Source organism: Castor canadensis, chromosome 7, assembly GCF_047511655.1.
Source record: "Castor canadensis chromosome 7, mCasCan1.hap1v2, whole genome shotgun sequence".
NCBI lineage: Eukaryota > Metazoa > Chordata > Mammalia > Rodentia > Castoridae > Castor > Castor canadensis.
The window spans coordinates 161,371,775-161,392,782 of NC_133392.1; the positions used below are offsets into that span (position 1 = coordinate 161,371,775).

Below are 21,008 nucleotides of genomic sequence, written 5' to 3' on the forward strand. Positions count from 1 at the left end.
CAGCTGAGGAGGGGGAAGTGTGGCACACAGGTCACTGAGCACCTGTACTGCCAGGGATGGACACTTGCCAGGGCCACACGCCAGTGGAGCAGGTGGGAACATGTTTTTAACCAGGTAAGAAAGATTCCAGGGAAGGGAGGCCTTGGTGGGGTGGCTCCATTTGACCTCCGTGCCACCCTTCTGCGAGGCCTTGAAGGCAGCACCTTGAAGGATTGTAGGGCCTGGCTCACCAGGCTGCAGATGGACCTACAGAGCCACTGTGAAGGTGCTAGTTCAATTCATCTTGCTACAGCCTGGGAGGGTGCGACCATCCAGCCAATGGTCAAAATGAGGCCTAAGGCAGCTATCAAGCCAACAGGGGGCAGAGCTAGGATTCACAATTCCAGGGCTGTCCTGTCCTGGGTCATTCAGCCACTTCATGAAGAGCTTGAGAGAATGGTTTACCCGGGACATGGGGCTTCCTACATCTCCGGATTCCCGGAAACTCAGAGGGCTTGGTGGGAGGCAGTCACCTTTCTATCTCAGAATCTTGCAGTCACAGCCTCGGCAGCTGATTAACCCAATTATCTGGAAACTCTGCCCCTAGGTAGGAGGATATAAAGAAAGGAACCATCACACTTAATTCCAGGAAGAGGCTCCTGCCATCTGTCCCCAGAGAAATCACACACCAGTGCGTGGCCACAGTGCACAATGGCTGTCCTGTTGTGAGGGTGCCCATCTGAGGAGTGTTGATCACCAAGTGACAATCTCTCAGGTGACAGGTCCCAGACATGCTAAGGGGAAAAGGACAGGATGCCAGAGAACTGGGAAAGGGCCTGTGGTTGCTCATTGCTGTGCAGATGGTTAGTGACTCAACCTCATAGTGCTGACTGGCAGCATCCTCTCCTTGGGCTCCACTGGTCTGGCAGTTCCTAATTAAAGCCCTCTCTGCTCCGTGCAAACATGCTGGCTTTCTTTCCCTGCCATCAGGACAGCAGTGCTCCCAAGATTGAAAGTTTGCCCTCAGAAGGTCAGGGAGTTGCTTGCCATGGTTTGTTTTGGGGGGTACATCTTCGGGCACTGGGACCTCCCCCTGCCCAGTGTGATTTCTCCCTCACTGCTCAGAGAAACATGTCGACATCCCGAGAAACTGCCCACCTGTCATCTTGCCACACAGCTGGGTCTGTGTGGCAAGGTGAGGGGGGGGGGTTCTGTCCTCTGAGATGGGCCTGGCCCTGCTGGCTGCTTAGGTGGCCATGTTCTCTGTGCCAGCAATGCCCCAAGGTCCAGGCCTTTGGGACGCTCCACACTGCTCTTATGCCTCTGCACACACTCATCCCCAGGACATGGTTCTAGCCCCACTGAGGGATCTCCCTGAGACAGGGTCCATCAGTCCCATAGGGTCACTCATGGACAGTGTGAGGGCGTGACGCCCAGGTCAGTGTGGGTCACCGATCCAAGTTTAAGTGTTGGCTCTTGAAGGCTACCACGCACCAGCTGTGGCCTCCCACAAGAGCACTTGCTAAGAAAATCCAGACAGCGACACAAGCTGGGGCCTCTTGTGGTCAACGGTGATGGGGAGGGGTGGGACACTAGCGTGTTCTGCATTCGGGAAGGGCAGTGCTAGACCCTGCCGGGCAGGGGAATAAGACCAGGTTAAGGTATGGGATCTGAATTGGCGCTGAAACCCAGAATACACTGTAGTGCTTTTGAGGGCAGCAGGTGAGGGGGTGGGGTGGGGTTGGTGGGGGTGCCACGCCCTTCCCAGAGGTGGAACTCAAACAGCAAATCAGCCAGTGTGAGGGGCCTTGCCTCGCCCCAGGAGGGTCCAGGCTGAAACCTCACGCACACACAGCCTTTCATCTCCACCAAGCCGTCCCAGTCATCAGTCAGATTCCCCTTCGTTCTTAATCCTTATTTTCTTTAAAAAATGGATTAGGCAAATCTCATCTGGAAAATTAATTAACGTATGAATTCAGCAAATATTTACTGAGCATAGCACTTTGTAAAGTACTTATTTTTTCATGTAATCTCCCCTGCCTCCCCCATTTCTCTCTCTCTCTCTCTCTTTTTTTCTTTTCAATTTTTGGCTGGTCCACTTCTGTATTTTATTGCTGCTTGCAAATGACTTTTTTTTTTCCTAATTCAACATTCAAGACATTTCTTTCATGTGTCACCAGCCTCACCAGAACATGGTAAACCTCAAATTTTTGTGTAGTATAAATTGAGTGAGCTGATAGAAGACTGGGGGGGCGCAGGTGTCCTTGGCTAGCAAGCTCTGGTTGCCTCAGGGCTCCCAGGGAGCTCAGGGGAGTGCCCTGGAGCTTGCCTGTTCCCACTGCCTGTCCTGAGATTATTTTCAGCATAGGTAAGTCTGTCCTCCGGGGCGCCCCGCCCCCAACCAAACAAAAGTGAGCTTGCATGCAGCTCCCTGGAGAAAGGGAGTCCCGGGCCTTTTCATGGGCAGTGAATGGGGCCCTCGTCCAGCCAGCATTATACCCGGCCTTCATTTCCCCTTCCCTTCTTTACCTCATTCAGGGGGCTTCTGACTTCAACTAATTCCATCACAATCCCACTGGGCCTTCTCAGCCCCCCGTTCCGGAGCACATTGTCCAGGCGCAGCGGCCCCCCCCACAGTCTCCAATTAGCCAACTGCTGGGCCCCCATCACTCTCCACTCCTTTCCTGCTTGCCCGCCCATTTTTTTAACCATTTCCTTTTTGAATTAGATGTCCAAGGGCCTTCAAGGATGAGTGTCCTACACCATGGGTTAAGGCCTAGAGGATCAGTAAATATACTCTGACCCAGTGCACTGCTGGCTGGACAGTTAAGTGGTGGGCACAGGTTCGAGAGCCCGCACAGTCTCAAAGGAGACTTTAAGATTACCAGCAAGCAAACAGCGGCACCTCTGCTCCCACCTACCCATCTCCGAGCCTCACACCAGCCTTGCGAGCCCCACTGACTGACCACACTGGGCCTGGGAGGATCGAGAGCATTGCTGGGGGCAAGGGGTGTCTGTTCTTGGATGGGGCATTTTCCTCTCTCACTGGCTGCCTCAAAACAGAGGGGTCTTACTGGGATTCTTCACTTGCTTCCTTCTGAAGTCTTCCAATCACATCACTTTCCCCCTGCATAGATGCCCTGCAGGGGGCAGGAGGAAGCCCCTGCTACTTGGGGTTTCCTTGCCAACAGACATTTCTTCTGTTGGACATCCTGCTGCACACACCACGAGGCACGGATGGCCGAGGTGTCTGCTATTCTCACCAAATGTCAGATGTTGAATGGGCTGAAAAATACTGGTCCTAAGAAAGCATCTGCCTGTTACGACTTGGGTGGTGTCATTACAGACTCGTTATCTGTGCAAGTAGAACACACTCCTGGTTCTCAATTCCATCTTCCTAATCTGGTCACAGTTCCTCTTTACATCCCGGGAGGCGTTGGGAGCCAGCACTGATATGGGGTCACCCAGGCTCAGGTATGACCTGGCACCATCTTCAGTCACCTCTGATACCTGGGAATGATTCAGCCAGGATATTTGATCTCTGAGGGGTCTGTTAAGGGCTGAATTGTGTCCTCCCAAGTTCATATGTCGAAGCCCTAACCTCTAGCACCTGGAACGTAGCCATATTTGGAAACGGTCTTTATAGATATAATTAATTGAGTTAAGATAATTAGGGTGGCCTTTAGCCCACTTGGATGTGACGTTGTAAGAGAGACATTGAGACACAGACACACAGGAAGAGAGACAGGTGAGTGAGGACGAAGCCCAGCTCTTTGGCGACACAGCTATGAGCCAAAGAACACCAAAGATTTTCAGCAAATCACCAGAAGTCTAGAAAAGGCTGGGAACGGATACCACCCCCTCCCCCCAGCTTTGGAGGAGGCACACCCCCTCACCCCCTGACCTTGGACTTCTAGTCTCCAGAACCACAGGAGGGCCGGTGGTAAGCCCCTCACATGGCACTTGGTTAGCGCATCCCAGGACGCTGACTTGGGCACACTGTGCTCAGTATTCCTCGCTATTGAGTCGGCTCCTTTCTCCTAAGCGGGTCTTTTAGAACCCGCTCTAGAATGGGAATTCACAAACAGCGTTGAGCAGAAACATTTGTTTTTCAATGTGCCTCATCATTTACCAAATCTCTGTGTGGCATCAGAGACCTCCGGAGGCGAAGTTTGCAGAGAGTGGTTTCCCACATCACCTGGGAGCCACTCACCGATAGGAAACCGGTGAGTGATGTCAGGGTCCCTGACCCACCTGGCTGGAGCACAGCTTCTAGCTGGGGTGGGGGGTGGAAATGAAAAGCTAACCTCTTTTAATTTCAGATTCTATCACAGAAACTCTCCACTGTTGCCCCTCTTAAACATCAGGGGCTTCAAATGCAGCTAGAGCCATGAGACAACTTCAAGACAATTTGTTTCAATCCCCTCATTGAGCAAGTAAGGAAACTGAGGCCCAGAGATGGGGATATGTTGTTCAGGATTGTTGTTCTTCTTCTTTTTTGCAGTACTGGGGTTTGAACTCAGGGCCTCATGCTTGCTAGGCAGGCACTCTACCACTTGAGCCACTCCACCAACCCTGTTTTAATGTTGGGTATTTTTAAGATAGGGTGTCGTGGACTATTTGCCTGAGCTGGCCCCAAACCTTGATCCTCCTAGGATTACAGATGTGAGCCACCTGCACCCATCCTCAGTAGCATTATCTGAATGAAGTCTCAGCCATTTTCCTCCCTCTATAGCACTGAGACCCTGTCTCTGAGATTCAGGTATCTTAAATAGCTTTTCTAAAAGCCCTATAAAATAATTTGATGTTTAAAAGGAATAAATAAAATGAGCTTGAAGTGTCAATACCATCCCTCACCACTGACCAGTAATGGAAACCTAAGGAATGCAGCCTAGATAATAAAAATGCAAGAGACCTCATAAAGGATTCTGTAGGGTTTGCTCACCCAAGATCCTTAGAAGAATCCTAAAAAGGGACTTCATAACCAAGGTCCAGGATCAGCAGAATCCATGGGCAGAGCTGCTCCCCAGAAGTGTTGACTCCCCCCGAATCCAAGGCAACTGGACTTCAGCCCCAGAGGGCAGTGGGGACCACTTCATTGTGAGGTGGTCCTTGCCTTGGGGGCACGTGGACCCCCAGATGAACTGTGTTTTCAGTACCAGAACCACACAGGAGCTGGTACTCTGCAGGGAGGAGGGGGCTCTGTCAGCAGCATAATGGCTCTGATAGCATTTGGGGAGCCACCTGTTCAAGGGTAGGCACTGAAGAGTTGAGGGGATGCCAACCTGGGAGAACAGGGAGGAAGGGAGGTCTGCATGGGTTTCCTCAGCTCCAGTTGGATAATTTGTCACCACAATCTCAGTGTGGAGGACTGGATGTGGCTGGGGACCCTGATTCACCAGGGGATGGCCTCCTTTGGGTGGAGCAAGTCCTGTTGAGGGCCCTGGGTAGCTAACAGTCCTCACCATTGATTCAGAAGCTCCTGATGGCAGTCACAGAGTACTGATCAACTTTGGGAAAACCCCAAGGACTGTAGGTTCAGTGAAGAGGAGCTGCTGTGACAGCCAGTAATGGGAGCTCTACTGGACACCAAACCCCTCCATTGGGCTGGGGGCAGAGGCTGGGCACCATCTGGAATGAGCCCCTGGACCATGAGGCTAGATGGCTGGAATGCCCACCTCTAAGTGGCTGGTGCTGCACTTTGTCCAGCCCTGTGTGAGCCTTCAAGTCATCGACGTAAAAGTGATCCCTGGCTAGGAAAATTTATAGACAAGGGAAATACTCTTTTGTTTAGCACAGCAGCTCCTGTGATCATACTGATTGTGTTGGAAGGTTCTATGAAAATGCAGAACAGACCCCTTTTCTCACCTTGTCCCCAACAAGTCTGTACTCTTGAGGCTCAGTGCCCAATATCTCTTTGCCCCTGGAGAGCCTTCAGTCAGTCACTCGGGGCAGCTCATCTTCACAGGAGACCCACTTGGGCTGAGGGTGACCATGGACTTAGAGCTCTTAGGTGCTACTGTCACCTTCTCTGTGTCTTCCTCTCTAATTCCTCTTCTTCCTCTTTTCCTTCTCTTCCTCTTCCTCCTCTTCTGCCTCCTCTTCTTCTCCCTCTTCCTCCTCCCCCTCCTACCCAGTCCACTGTCATTCTTTCCCTCTGCACCCTCGGGTCAAGTTGAAGATCTGCCCAAAGTCTGAAGGTAACATCTCCCAGGAGGATGCTTAGGTCAAGGGAAGGCTTTAAAATAGAGATATCAGGTGTTTTCTCCTTAGGGATTCCCCCCCCCCCAGACCCTGACAGAATGGCTGAGGGTTGGACAAAGGTCCCGGTTCCCACTGCATTTTCTGGAGAGCCAGGCACATTGTCAGGGATGGCAGAATCGTTTTTTAATCTCACAGTGACTTTGAGATCTTTCAAAGCTTGCCTTTCTGTCTAAACGTGTCCTGACCCTGACCGAGGGTCTTGGAGTTGGTGTCTTTCTGCAGTGAGCAGGCTTGGCCAGGACCCATGGCAGCTCCCATCTTCTTCCTCCTTCAGGCCCCTACTGCACTTATCCACAGGTCCTGACTCAGTTGTGGGTGAGCCATTCTGCCATCCCATTGTCACAGTGAGGTCTTCACTTAAAAGAGAGTGAGCCCTCTGCCTCTGCAGAGAGAGAAATTGAGATGAGGACTCCTTCTACCTGGGGTGTCTCTCTGGGCTCTCCTTTCCTAGCCCCCTGGGAAGCCTGGGACTGTTGACTTCTTGGGTGGGGAAAAGATGTTAGAGGACACAGGTTCCTGTCCCAGATCCTCGCTCAGCTGACCTTTAGAGGCAATAAGAACAGAGTTATCCAATGGAGAGCAGGTTTACTGTGGTCCTTCCTAGAAGATAGCACAGGACACATGGCAGCCCAGGCAGGTCGCAGGACCAGCAGAACAGTGTCCTCTACTCCTGGCTCAGTGGACTACCACTCGGGATCAATGAGTCCTAGAGTGCCTTGGGGCTCAGCCCACACCTCTGGCCACAGGATTCATAAGCTTCTCAGTCTTGGTGGTTCTCAATGCACATGAGGCTCACAAAACACCCACTCCAGGGGACACTAATATTTTAAGGGGTCTGGCCTCTGTAGTGTAAACCAGGCTGTAGTAGCCAGGGCAACTGGAGAACCTTCTAGAGATATGAACTTGGTCAATCTGGGAACTTTAGCTGCCTCTCCCCCTTCTTTTCACCAAGAGACTCTTTTCCTAGAGTGGGCAGGAAGGACAGAACTGGCCGGAGATCCTTTGTAAGTCAAATGCCTAAGCTGTGATCACCAAGCTCAGCTGAGACCCAGTGACAAGGGGACTCCAGGTACCTGTGGCACTTCATTCTCAGTTTTTAATATTGCCAGTGTAGCTCACTCCCTTCATGTTTGGTTTTTATTTTAGCACTGAAGGAGGCCAGGAGAGGACCTGGTCATCTCCTCCAGACTCTCAGACCTGGAGGCCTCCCCCTCTTTGGTGCACACCTGGCCGCGTCCTCCTGTCTGCGGGTGCTCCTTCACTTCCCCACAGCTCTTGGCAGCCTGATGGCTCTGGAGGTGCCTGTTGAAAACCAGGAACCAGCCGAGCATCCTAATCCGCCCCCACTCCCCACTCTTCCCAGCACTCTTTCGGGCCTCTGCTGAGCGCCAGGGCAGAAACGAAGGCTGATAAATTAGTCTAGAGGGAAACAAGGCTGCTTCTACTTGTAAAAGGTCATTTCGACTTTGTTCTGGGTGAGGGTTTATCTCAGCTGCCACAGCGACAGACAATGCCCGGGGCCTAAATGGCAGAAATCTTAGCTCTGCTCGTGAAATTACTGTGCTGATAAGCCAGAATGGACTTTAGAGAGATCTAAATGGGAAAGGAGTGGATGCAGGTATTTTTGAACAGGATTGAACAGGGATGACACAATGGGATGTACAATTAAACTGGGCATTAGCCCAGAAGGGAGAAACGCAGCCTGAAAGCCAGACAAAGGGTGGTTTCCCTGGTTCTGCTTGGGACTGGTAATCCCTGCCCCTGTCCTGTGCTGGCTGGGCAAGGGGCACAGCTGGGAACAGGAGGACAAGGACGCATAAGTACTGCTAGGCCACGGCTGCTAGTGGCCAGGGCCTTCTTCATACAGTAGGGATGGCAGGCGGCCAACCAGCTGTTGAAACACAGGCAGTGCACAGGTGGCCTCGTTGGTGCTGCAGGTGAGCACAGAACCAGCACAGGCCACAGGACAGTGAGGCAAAGATGGTGCTTCCTAACCCAGACTTGCAGTTGGGCATTCTGGAGGCAGACCAGAGTCACTTTTAGACCACTTGATACGAGTAAATTTTAGACAGTATGAAAGGCACGTCCAGAAGTCACGAGACAAACCCTCAGAGGCACAGTAAGGTACAGCAACTTCCACTCTAAGGAGCCACTTTAAGGAGCTGGCCCTAGGCTAACCTGGCCCCTGGCCCATGGGAAAATGCAGGGAGACTCAGCCCTCAGGGTCCCAGAGAACTCACACAAGTTGCCCTGCACCAGCCCTGGGTGGCTTCTGTCCACAGGTAGATTAACAAAGAAAGGCTGCACAGGTGGACAGTCCAGTCCTCAGATGTGGCCTGTGAGCAGTAGCACTAACCGCCTCTTTGGCTAAACACATTCCTACGCCAGGGGATGGCAGCCACAAGAATTCCCACCGTGGAGAGGCTGTGATAAGCAGGCACGTTGCGGCCAGGGCAGGGTGGAATCTGCTGTCTTCTGCTGCTGAGGGAGTACCACCTGCCCAGGAGACCTTTTATGGCCTGGAACGCCTGGGGCTCTGGTCTGAGCCGGCAGGGGGTGGGGGGCACGCAGAGGGGCTGGATGCCTGCGTTGCTGGGGTTCCCGGCAGCAGCAGCCCCACCCTCAGGAGAGCCACCCAGCTCCTGTGAAACCCGCCTCTGGGAAATTACTCAAGATTGAACTATTTTGAGTGCCAGTGACTGGCACTGTGATTTCTCTGCCTGGTTATTTTATGCCTCCCAGCATAAGCCCGGAGGGGAGGTCATCCCTCATCACCCAGAGGCACAAGGCTAAACCTGTGCCAGCCCTGCAAGGACACGCTGCAGGTGCACACAACTGACACTGTGTCACCCCCCTGCCTGCCCCAAGGAGCACACTCCAGCCTCACAAGCGCTCGTCCCACTGGCAGACGACAGGATCACTGAGGCTATCCTGACCCAGCGCCTACCAGGGGCTGGGGTCACACAGGAGGGACCTGCTGCTTCTCCTAGACAGTGTTGGTGACATGAGTTGCAGGATAGAAAAGACATTGGTGAGGAGGGACATTCAGGGCAGGCCCCTGTCTCTGGGTGACCCCTTGGGGTGCCCACTCCTAAGTTACTGTCGGAGTGCAGATTTTTGGACCCAGCCCAGAAGTTCTAGCACAGTAGGTGGAGAGCTACCAGGAATCTGCGTTTTTAAAGTGCTCTAGGAGTCGCAGTAAAATCCTTGGAGAATTGCTGTCCTGGGAACTCCCAGAGTGAGGTGCTGGGGGTCTTGACCCTGCACGTCACAGGCCAAATGCCTGGTCCGGGGCCCTGCGGAGGTCCTGCCTGAATGAACCTCTGCACTGCAGGATGCTGACCCAGCCAGGCCCTGGGCATCCCAGGGGCCACTTCAGAATGCTGACTTCCACCTTCAGCTCTCTGAGTCTGGAGACTCAACTTCGTGTCATAAAGAGCATAGTGAGCACTAGCCCGTCCCCACTAGACTTCGCTGTAGCCCACAGAGCAGGGACTGGGAACCCATTTCTCCTGGGAGAAAGTGAGGCCAAGGAACCGGGAGCCAGGTTTAAACTCTGCTCTGGCTCTGCTGGAATCCATGGCGCCTCTCTCCAGAGGCGGGGACTGGCCACACTGTAACTACAACTCACTGGCTTCCTTTTTGCCACCGTGTCACCTTCCTGCCCCTGGGGGTTGAGGGAGAAGGGCAGAGGCTGGGGAAAGGGGTGTTGAGTCACCTCTGTCCAGCTCGCTGAGCACAACCTGCCTGACCTGGAGTCCCTGCCTGGGTGGACCTGGAGACTCAGATTGGGTCCTTCTGTTTTTTCTCTCGACCAAATTAGGATGTCAGGATCCAAACCACAGTGTTGCTGGGAAGACTGTGAGTAGACAGAGCCTCACGTGAACCTTGGCAGGTGCCCAGTGAGGGCTGGGCCTTCTCTCTTCTTGCCCAGAGCCTCATGGCTAAAGAGCAGTGGCCAGGTGGCTCACCAGGCCTGCCCAGCACGGCAGGCCAGATGCCTTTGTGAGAATCCCTTAGTACATAACCCTATTTTCCTTAAGGAAACAAGAAAGGAGGGAGAGAGTGAGGGGAAGGAAAAGAGCCAAGGGAGGCCCTGCTCTGCCGACAGCCTCGAGGCCACTGGACAGGCTGAGCTGAGCTCCAGGGGAAGCTGACATCCCTCCATCTGCTCAGATAGCTTGACTGCTATTTCACATCTTGGTTCACAAGCACCGTTCTGAGAAGGGATGGACTCTGGTTGTCACTGGGGTGTGTGAGGCGGATGGCAAAATACCATTGAAGAAGTTGGCATCCGTGGGTGTCTCTCAAATATGAAAAGAAAACATTTATTTCCCTTTTTCGTCTGTGAATCAGAACGCTCTATTTAAAGAAAGTGCCCTCTGCCGGGTTGTGGCTGAGTTATTGCCCCTTAAGGAAGAAAAGGAGAGACATCAGGGAGGTATTCTTAGTCACTCTCTCCTTTTTTCTAAAATCCCTTATACACCCGGGCCTCAGAGCCCGGCCTAAGATAGTGCAGGAGTCTGTGGCATTCTTGGGCTAAAAACGTCTGGGCTGATGTCAGGGTTCTTTGGAGAAGTGGGAAAGGGTTTGTGATCAAGTCCACCAGTTGTCCTGGGGAAATGGGCTATGTGTGGCTTTCTCCCCAGACCTCAGGGGATTTTGAGCTCCGCTCCACTCCAACAGGACACTGGTGGGTTTCCTTCAAACCCGAATTCCTAGCTGAGGACCGAGAAGAGGCCCTATAAATGCGCCATTGTGCTGTCCGGCGCCAATGCCACCGTCATCTACCTTGCAAGGCTCTGCAGCTTAGGAAACTTTCTGTGACATTCAGATGTCACCAGGGGAGAAAAACCCATGATGTTTCTTGTCCTAAATAAAACTCTCCCAGTAACCAGACAGAGACAAGGACGTGTGAGCTGCCCAGGCATGGGAGGGCGAAGCTCAGTTAGATTTTGGGCTGAGTTCATCCTGCACTGTGGTCATCGTGGCCGTGGCGTCCCAGGACAGCTTAGTACATATGCATCCAGGCCACAGGGGAACAGTGGTCAATGAATGTGATTAGCCTTAGATGATAAGACTAAGGATGGCAGGTACTAAGTCTGGATGGGTGATGATCCCAAGGTAGCAGAGTTGTGCTGGTCACAAGATTCACTGTCCCCAACACCCACAGCAACACTGGCCCCCGCCCCGTACACTGGTGGAATTAATAGGATAAAACACAACCCAGCAAGATTATCTAGACCCTGGGGGAAGGGGCGAGGTGCCCATCCTGCAGGACAGCACCAGTGAGTGGGAAGTGGGTCCCTGGCTGGAAGCTAGGAGCCGAGCGCCTCTGCAGTGCAGGACGGGCACACCCTGAGTGTGCGCACGGGTGTGGAAGTAGGTGAGCGTGCCAGTGTGCTGATCTGGGTCTGAGTGTGCCTGGGAGCACAAGTCTGAATGGGAGTGTGCGTGTGCATCTTTGAGTGTGCACGAGTGTGAATCTGTGTGAGTACACAGTGGCTTTTAGGTGTGATATGAGGCAGGTGGCCAGCACACAGGCCCTGGGTAGCCCCTAGGACCCCACTGTCCATCCTAAACAGCCCCTCAGTTGCTTCCAGCGACAGGCTGGACAGGGCCTGCTGCGCTCAGGTTTCCTTTGGAAGCCTGTGTTCTCGGCCCTGCAAGCCCTTATGCCTGGCCCTCCGTGCCATGTGGGAGATGTGGAAGAACTCTTTCTTCCGGGGTGGGTTGTTCTGGACACTGACCATAAATTAGAGTCTCCTGGATGCTGTCCTGGGCCCATCCCAGGAGGTTTTCCAGAACTTTGGGACCTAAATCCTCACGCTGGGCAAAATCCACACGCTGGGCAAATAGGGATCGCTGGCCCAGACCTGGGGCATGCCTGGGCACTCATTTAACAGTGTGCCATCAGGTACGAGCCATGGCCCTAGACCTCCCTCAGCTCAGACATCCAGAAGCGACTCTGGGGATCTCCCGAGCTTTTAAGTTCAAACAGACGTGTGTTGGAGGTGAGGTACCAACTTTCATGTTTTGTTTTGCAAACTCGGCAGACATTGGCGGGGTCAGGGTCATAGACCTCCTCACGGGCTGGGTAGACTCACTGCTCAGAGTCATCTGTACACACTCTAGGGGGCCACTGAGTTGAGCTTCCCTTCCCTGCCCTTCCCATGGCCTTGGCACCTGCCAAGGAGCTGGGTGGTGGTGAGATGTTGGATGCCCCATGGCTGTGGACAGCTCCAGGGATGCAGAGGAAGCCTGGCCTGCTGACCAGTTAGCCCTGGACACACAAGCTCTGCTGAGTGGGATGGCCTGGTGATTCCCAGGAATGGCTGGGACTGCAGGGATGTATGTAGCTACCCCTTCCTTTATGAGGCTAACCAGGAGCCTGAAACCTCAGATCAACATGGGACACTCAGAGCCAGGAGTGCAATTTCATTCTTTCAGGGCTGCTGGAGGGACATTTGGTGGTGACCTGCAAGCTTCCAACAAACCTTTCCCCACCCCCCTCCCAAGCTGCTGTGTCCCGAGCCCTGCCTGTCTGGTCTGTCCTTCCCGAATGTTACTGTGCACATGAGTCACCAGGGATCTTGTCCAAATGCACACTGTGACTCAGTGAGCCCGGGAGGGGCCAACTCTGAACTTCTAAGAAGCCCACGGGGTTGCGATGCCACTGGCCCATGGACAGACCCTTGAGGTTCGAGGCCTTTATGGCGACGTGTTAAGCATGGGTGTCTGTCTCTGGGCCAACCCCCATTTCTCGTGTGCTCGTTATGCAGCAGGGAATACAGGGAAGTGAACGGATTTCCAGGAGCAGATGGAAGGCTAACTTAGAGGGAGGGGCTGCTTGGTCACACAGGCCTCACCTCTGCCTGAGCACAGACCTATGGCAAAACACATCCAGGCCCCCAACCTGGGGTGCACAGAGAGCTCTTGCTACAGCTCCTGCCCCATACCAAGACGCACACCTGAGAAGACCATGCAAAAGGGGAGCCTCATGTAATCTCTTGCCCTCACCCCTGTCACCTGCAGCCCTGTGCCCAAGTCCCTCATATCAGGAGACTACCAGTCTGAAGGTGCAGGCTGGCATTGGAAGCTGTTGACCAGGGGGCACTGTCATGGCTGGATAGGGAGTGCACAGGTCTGGGGGGAAGGGCTAGCTGCTTAGGGTGCCCTCTAACACCTGAGCTCAGGGAATTAATCCAAGTCCTGGAAGGGTCTCTTCAAAATCCTGTGCCCCTACCTTGGGTAGCCAGGGCTCCAGGTTAGGACTTTACTTTAAAAATTCAGGGGGACGTGGTATGTACAAGGTGACAGGATCACGCTATGGGTGGGTGCACCCATGTTTGCAGAGTCCTTCGGGAGGAGAGAAGGAAATGCAGAGGCTGTAGGTAAGAGCAGGAAGGAGGCCCTCTGCCCACACAGACTGAGGCTGTGACCCTGGGTGAGGCCCCTGTCCCACCCTGCAGGCCTAGCCTTTCCCTGGGAGCTCTCAGCTGAATCTGCCCATTGTCTTTCCTGCCATGGGACCAGATTTGGCCTTGGCCCCTGGGCCCCTCAATGTGCTGTTGGTGCTCAGTGAAGCCGGCTTTCAGTGTGGTGTACTTATGCTGCATGGTACGCTTTACCGGTCTCTGGGAGACGTTCGTCCTGGAGAGGCTGGGGTTGAACCTGCCCTGGGTGGACACCCTGCCCTCCCCAGGATCCAGACTCCAGCAGGCCCTCCCATTGCCATTTTGATCTCATCTCCCCTCCCCAGGAAAAGCCAAGCCTGGCGTTTCTGGAACGTGTAGGCGGGTGAGAGTGTGTGCACACGGTACTTCCTCTCTAGCCTTTCTTCCAGGCTGGTGTTCTGGATAATGAACTCATAAATTTGCAGAAGTTTCTCAGCATCTGAGTGGACGGGGTTGCTTAGCTTTCGCCCACAGTGTCCCTCAGCCCTGACATCTCTGACCATTGGTGTAACTTGGGCTCCCAGGGGTGACTAGCAGTTTCCAAAGAACCCATGGGCCCCCCCAAGGACCCTAGAGGAGCCGTCATGGGGTACAAAGGAATCAGGGCAGTTTGAGGCCTGGAGGCTGTTTTCCCCCAGAACCCCAGAGCTTCCCATGGGCCTTGGCCCAGGTCTGGCTCGTTTGTTGATTGAACAAACGAACACATCTATTAATATTCACTTGCTCGCGCCAGGGGCTGAGGTCATCCACTTGAGTGAATTCTTGGGATGATTGAAACCCCCTCAGTTCACGGTAACATTTTTCTCTGGTTTCTTAAACGCAGGCAGACTCATTTATTCAGCAGATGACAGTCAAGTGCAGATAACAAGCTGGGCACCAATGAAGCTCCAAAAGTGACTTTCCAGGGGACATCCTCAATGAGAGTCTAGCCAAACTTGAGACTGACTAATGTCAGTGAGGGGCCTGCTTCTGGCGCTTCCCCAGTGCCCTGCCCCAGCAGGCTGTGGGGCACACAGCTGCAGACCCCACCCCAGGCAGGTGGCCTTCCAAGCAGCCCATCCACAGCCAGCTCCCTCTGGGCTGTCATGGCAGCCATCTTAATTATCAGGATCAACAGCACAAGGACGGATGTTATGATTTACTCAGGAAATGATCAGGATCGTTGTCTTTGCAGCCCCCGGGGCAATGAAACGCAATCACTGGGTGATTTATTCTGGGCAGGCTGAGTGGATGGCTTCAGCAGCAGGCAGGACATGATGCTGGGGAAGGCGATCACCGAGCCCAACGCGTCCGATGGACACGGGCTGACAAGCCACCTCCCCGAGGGACAGAGCTTAGGAGACTGTGTCCAGGCACTAAGCCTGCACCATGCATAGACACCAGTCAGGCCCAGGGTAGGGGCACTGGACATGGAGTGTGTTTCCTTCTAAAATGACAAGGAGGTAAGTCCTGATGGCTTGCAAGAACCCAGGAAAGCTGTGGGCAAGGGGAGGTCAGAGTCACTGAATATCCCTGGTAAACACGAGAGGGGGAAGGAGGAGATAGGCTCCCGGGTCAGCTCTGGAAGGATGGAAGGGCTTAGAATCACACGTGAACTTGGGAAGGAGCAGACTCAATTTCTACAATCTCCTCCAAAGTCCTGCTGTGCTGGACATGGAGTGAGGGGCCAAACGGTCAGTGAGGGGAAGCCTGCACCACAGTCCCATCTGCCACCTGACTCCTTGGGTATGCATGCGTTCATCCGTGTCTCCCCTGCATGGGGGAGAGAAGAATTTTGACCTGGGCCCTAGTTGCACTAAAACCTTGTGTTGACCGGACCCTGTGTCTCTCCTTACAAAAAGAGAAAAGGAAGTCAACCTTTCCATTTTACTTCTATGGAATAGTCTTGGACCAGAACTTTGTTCTTAGAGTAGACAGATTACTCCCTGTTATCCCAAAATGATGGTGAGAATAACTGACTTAACTTTTATTACATTGGTCCTCCGAGGGTCACCTGCCCTGGGTTTATCCCTCTGAGGACGTTGTGCCCTGACCCTTCAGGTAAAGCCAAGCTCCCAAGCTTACAGTGGCCGCAGAGCTGTGCTCCCAGTCACCCCTGGGAGGACGGATATTGGGTCTTCCTTGGAGTTCATTCATGAGCTTTGCTAAAATGCTTTCAATGAATGACCATGACAAAAAAATTCAATTACTCTGATTCATGCAACTTAATTACCAGGACGAGAGTGATAATCATGTAGAAAATTCAGGACTGCCGTGAGAATACACCGATGCATGCTGTGGACAACCCTGAGCATGGCTGGGCTGCCCACTGGTGGCATCCTTGCACACTAATGCTTTCCTATAGCTTCTGCCTCCCCAGACGTGCAGAAGCACAGATGAGAGCAGCTGCCAGGTCAGGGCCACCTGGTGTGAGTGGCTTGGGGTGGCTAACAGGAGGCTCCTCTCCTGCCCGCAACCACAGAGAGGCCTGGGCACTGGGTCCTGATAGCTGTGTGTACCATCAAGAGATAAGGCACGCAGACAGAGCAAATTAAGGAAAACTAGAAAGGAGGCAGGCACCTGCCAGTGGCCTGTCTCTGCTGAGCTGCCTTCAAGCCTATTGAAACGCAAAGAAACAGAGTCAAAGAGCAGTCAACCATTTCAGGACACATGTGGAAAATTCCGGTGCAGCTGCTTAGGATGGGAGCAATCCAAAGGCTTTTGCAGAGGCTCCAGCTGAGGTCTGTGGCACTAGAAAAAAACATTTCTGTTTTCATCGCTGACTTCAGGCAAAGGTGAATTCAACCTGAGTCTTCAGGGGCTTCCTCCTCCTAGCTCCTTCCCAGGGAGTACTGTGGTTTCCTCTTCAATCCCACCACTGGCTCCAATCACAACACAACACAAACAACTGTGCGGCCGGGTGGTGGAGCAGCAGAGGGATCACAAAGTCAGGTAAGTGGTGCCTGAGCTTGCAAAGAAAGCAAGATCACCCAAGATCATGCCAGGTGTGTCTGGAACTCTAGCTAGGGACATTGGGTTGAGGGCAAATGTTTCTAAGTACCGGCCTGAAAGGAAGCGGTCAGGTCACGACCAGAGGACAAAGCTCTCTGCAGAACCAGTAGGGACACAGTGGAGGGATACTGTTCCCTCACGTACACAGAGAATAAATAACATTGCAAAGTCAACGGGCTGATGACAGTGACAGCCTGTACCAGGCCTGGCACTATGGGAGCCACAATGATACAATTAAAAAAAAAAAAAACCAAACAAACAGAAAGTTATACCAGCGCAGACAAGAACAAAGTCACCTCAAGGTCATCCAAAGCTATGTGTAAGGTTCGTTCACACTCTAGCATCTAAAAGCCGCCTACTAATTAAATAGTCCCTACCTTTTTAAGTATGTCACACAAACACCCTTGAGTCCCTCTCTAAGCAGGGAAGGGTAGGAAAGGCCCTTGCTGCAACAGCCAACTCCAGTTCACAGCTTACCCATTAGGTTGTTTATAAAAATGGTCTCCTTCGGCCCATGGGGACAACCTTATAGGCCATAACAAGCCTGGTATGTGCCAGTTGTAGGGCTGTGACCCAAACTCCTGCTCCTGCCTCACTTTGCTCCTTGGCCTCTGGCCATTCAGTCCTAAAGGTGACCTCGACCTTGATTCCCACACTGTGTCTGCTGCCTCTGGATGGCAGAGGATGTAATACACTCACTTACACATGCCAGCTTGCTGAGTTACCATTTCCACCATGTTGGATGGTGGTGAAGCCCAAGTTGACTGTCCTTCTTTGTCCATCTGGTTAACCTGACCACCCACATAGAACCTTGAAGCCCTCAGAAGAATGAGAGGCCCAGGCTCACACTCAGATAAGAGACCGTGTCCATGCCAATGAGCCACAAGAGGCCCTGGGCTGCCAGGGACCACATTCCACCTGCCTGCTGGAAGGAGAAGACCCCAGCCCTCTGCATCTCTGTTTCTAGGGGCGTGGGCAGCTGGAGCCACCACCACCAGGTGCATTGACGCACCAGGATTCCCGATGTCTGGAGATAGGACTCTGTGGGCTGAGAGGCCTGGGGGAGTCTCAGGAGCCTCGCGAGGGTCTAGAAGAAGTCACTATGCATGGGGAGTCTCTAGGGAGCCACGGAATCATGACTTGCAAAGATGGAGGACCACAAAGTGTCATGAGAAAGAGAAAACAGGTCTGAATTCTTCCCTCACTCTACGCAGAAAACTGAAGCACTGATCACTTTGGAAACTTTTCCAAAGCTGCCGAATGTCTGAGAGAGGTAAGGGGACTTGGGATCCCTGCTCCACCTCTCACAGACATGAGGTTCGCCCATGCCCACTGCTGTTAGGGAACCACTGCCAGTCATCAGCGCACTCTTCTGCCCCTTCCTGGCCATTTGCCCTTCCTGGCACTGTCCTCAGTCTAACTACTTTTGGAGTTTGTGACAGCCCAGAAGGAATCTGGGTTTGCATCCCCATTTCCACCTGGGCAGGATGCCTGCCAAAACTACTACCCAGAACTAGCCAGGTGGGACATTTGGGGAAGCTGCTACTAGGGTGCTCTTAGTTCCCATAGGCCACCTTGAGGGTCCCCAAAACCAGGGCTCAGAGTCCTTCATTGCCTCAGCAGGGCACCTATGGATGCCCCTGACTCATCCCCAGCACATTTTCGGGGACTTCAGCACCCTCTCACCTAACATGCCCGTCCTTTCTGACCTACCCATGCAAGTCAACTGCACATGGGCTCCAGAATCATCGAGGCTGGATAGGACATGGTAGAGAAACTTTAACAGCAAGATGGCCCACCCTGGCAGAACGAGGCTGTCTGGGAAGCAGGGTCTCTCTTAAAGGTTGGGCGGGGGCTTTGGCATTGGTGTGCCGGGGTGTCTGGTGCCATCACCACCAGGTATATTTTGGAGCTGCCCTCAGACTGCTGGGGTTAGAATGAAGCCCCACATGGAGGGAAGGCACTTTGGGACAGCTGATGGCTCTCCCTTGCTCTGCAGCAAGGGAGGGTTAGCACCTATGATCTGAGGGAGGCATGGCGTGTTTCAAGACATGAGCTCATGAAAGACACATTTCCGGAAGAGAATGCTCCAGCCAGGGGGCTGATGGCAGCCACAGGACCCCAATGTTTTCTGAGTCGCGTCATGCAAGCTGCAGGATAAAATAACCCTGGGAAATGTGACATTCGAACGCTCTCTCCAACCCCAGCCTCCTGCCTCAGGCCGTGACTGCTCACCCGGCTTTATAAATAGATTGAACACAAGACAAATGGCCACGATCAATCTTGCTCAGACTCACCTCCCATGCAAAGTCAGCTTCCTTGAGCGCGGCCCGCGGCGCCACCATGCAGGGGCCAAACCTCTCCCCGACTTCCATCTTCCTCTTGGCCCAGATCCCCAGGCCTGCCCCTGGGATGGAAGACTCTCGCAGCTCAAAGTCTGGTGGGATGGGAATATCTTCGGGAATGTAGACCGGAGCCTCATAGGGCGAGCCCTCCTTGGGAGTGAAGTCCTCACTGGTGGGGAAGGGGGACGGTGACCCCATAGGGATGGGGGACAAGATGCTGTCTTCTGTCTCCTCCTCCGCACTTTGGCCGGCCAGCAGGTCCGGGTCAGGCTCATACATATTATTTACAATGTCACCGTCACCTAAAGGAGATAATGCAGTGTCAGCCTCAGCAGCAGCAAAGGGGTCCCCACAGACATGACCCTGAGAGTGCCCCAGAGGCCAAGCAGGCCCCTGGTAACATCTCTTGTCCTGCAGATGCTGCTTCTGCACCATGCCCAGCCTAGCAGCCAGCATGGGTGCCAGCGACTCCCAGGCTCCTGCAGGGACCAGTGTCTTCACAACAGCACAGCATGGACTCAGTGGGCTCCCCTGAGTCTGTCCACTGTCCCCACACTTGTGAGATGTGGGCAGTTTGTTCCCTGGAGCCACCTGAGGACACACCAGCCAGTTCTGCTTTAGGGTACGCACAAGTTTGGGGATGGTAGGTGATGCTGTCATTAAGTGAAATACCCACAGTTATCCTCTGGCTTTGGAGATGGACAGAGTCCTTGGGAGGACTCAGAGTTTGGTTCACATGAGTTTCGCTCAGAGCTGCTGCCCCAACACATGGACCAATCTGGACCTCCCACTGGGGCAGGCTGAGCCCTGGGCATGGTTCTTGGAAGTTCCCAGGAACATCGGGGTAAGTTAGAAACAGGTTGCTGAGGTCATGGGTGTGGGACTCAAGAGGCTACAGGTCATAGGACTGAGTAAGGAAGGGGTTCCCAAACTGTACAGTAGGGCAGGCTTTTCTTGGGTGTTTACCAAGAGAAAGCCGGTGCCAAGACAGTGCCACCTGGGGCAGACATATAGAGGGGAGCCTGATGGACAGAGGACACGGTGACACCAAGGAGGGAGGGACCAGGAGGGAGGGACGAGGAGGCCAGCGGAGCAGAAAGCAACTCCATTCCTGGCAGCTACCCCACAGCGCAGGTGAATACTCAGAGCAGCCAGAATATGCATGGGCGGATGACCGGATGGACACACTGCAGTCTGCCCACACCAGGGAATAAGGAATGAAGACTGACTCGCTGTGTGTAGACCTCAGAAACATGATCTGAGCTGAGAACACCTAGGATCTTCTTGTAGCTCTTCTGAAACACATGGTGCATCATCAGTGACTGCGGTCACCTTGATGTACAGCAGAATGCTGTCTAACTGCGACACTGACCCTGTTGACCAGTCTCTCCCACACCCCGCTTGAGATGATGAATATGCTGAGCACCCTGTTTGACACTCAGCAGTGTGCATAGTGTGTACATGTAGGAACACCGCTTTGTGTAATAATGCAATGGTGTAAACACATTAACCACTATTTGCCCATTAAAAAAGTTGAAGTACATTGTGCAAAATGAAAGAAGCCAGGCATAAAAGGACAAGTGCTATATGGTTCCCTTTCTACTAAAGTGTCCAGAACAGGTGGAGGTAGCCAGGGGCTGGGGAGCAACTGGTAACAGGCACAGGGTCTCCCCTGGGTGGTGAAAAGTGTTCTGGAACTAGAGGTGGAGGTTGGTTGCACAACATGGTGTAGGTGCTAAGTGCCCTGGATGGCTGGCTTTAAAAAGGTTACTTTTTCTGTCAGTGAACTTTCCTTAAACAGTCAGGAAAGCTCAAGGGGCCGCGGGAGGGAGCAGAGGTGTGGGGAGCTGCTGACCGCTGATCCATCCTATCCTCTCCTGCCTGGAAACCTGTGGAAGTGACCAGGAGGAGCCAACCATGTCCCACTGCCCCTTCCTGCTCCCTGACATCAGCTGGTGACATGGAAGCCTCT

At 53.4% G+C, this 21,008-nt stretch overlaps 1 protein-coding gene across 3 annotated transcripts in view; it reads right to left on the reverse strand.

The window, feature by feature from the left end:
• Prdm16 (PR/SET domain 16) overlaps positions 1-21,008 on the reverse strand; it is a 318,554-nt gene that overhangs the window by 194,974 nt on the left and 102,572 nt on the right. For all 3 annotated transcript variants that reach the window (XM_074081540.1, XM_074081539.1, XM_074081541.1), the window contains exon 2: positions 18,989-19,338. In XM_074081540.1, coding sequence (XP_073937641.1) covers positions 18,989-19,338 — 350 coding nt within the window. The remainder of the gene's footprint in view (positions 1-18,988; positions 19,339-21,008) is intronic.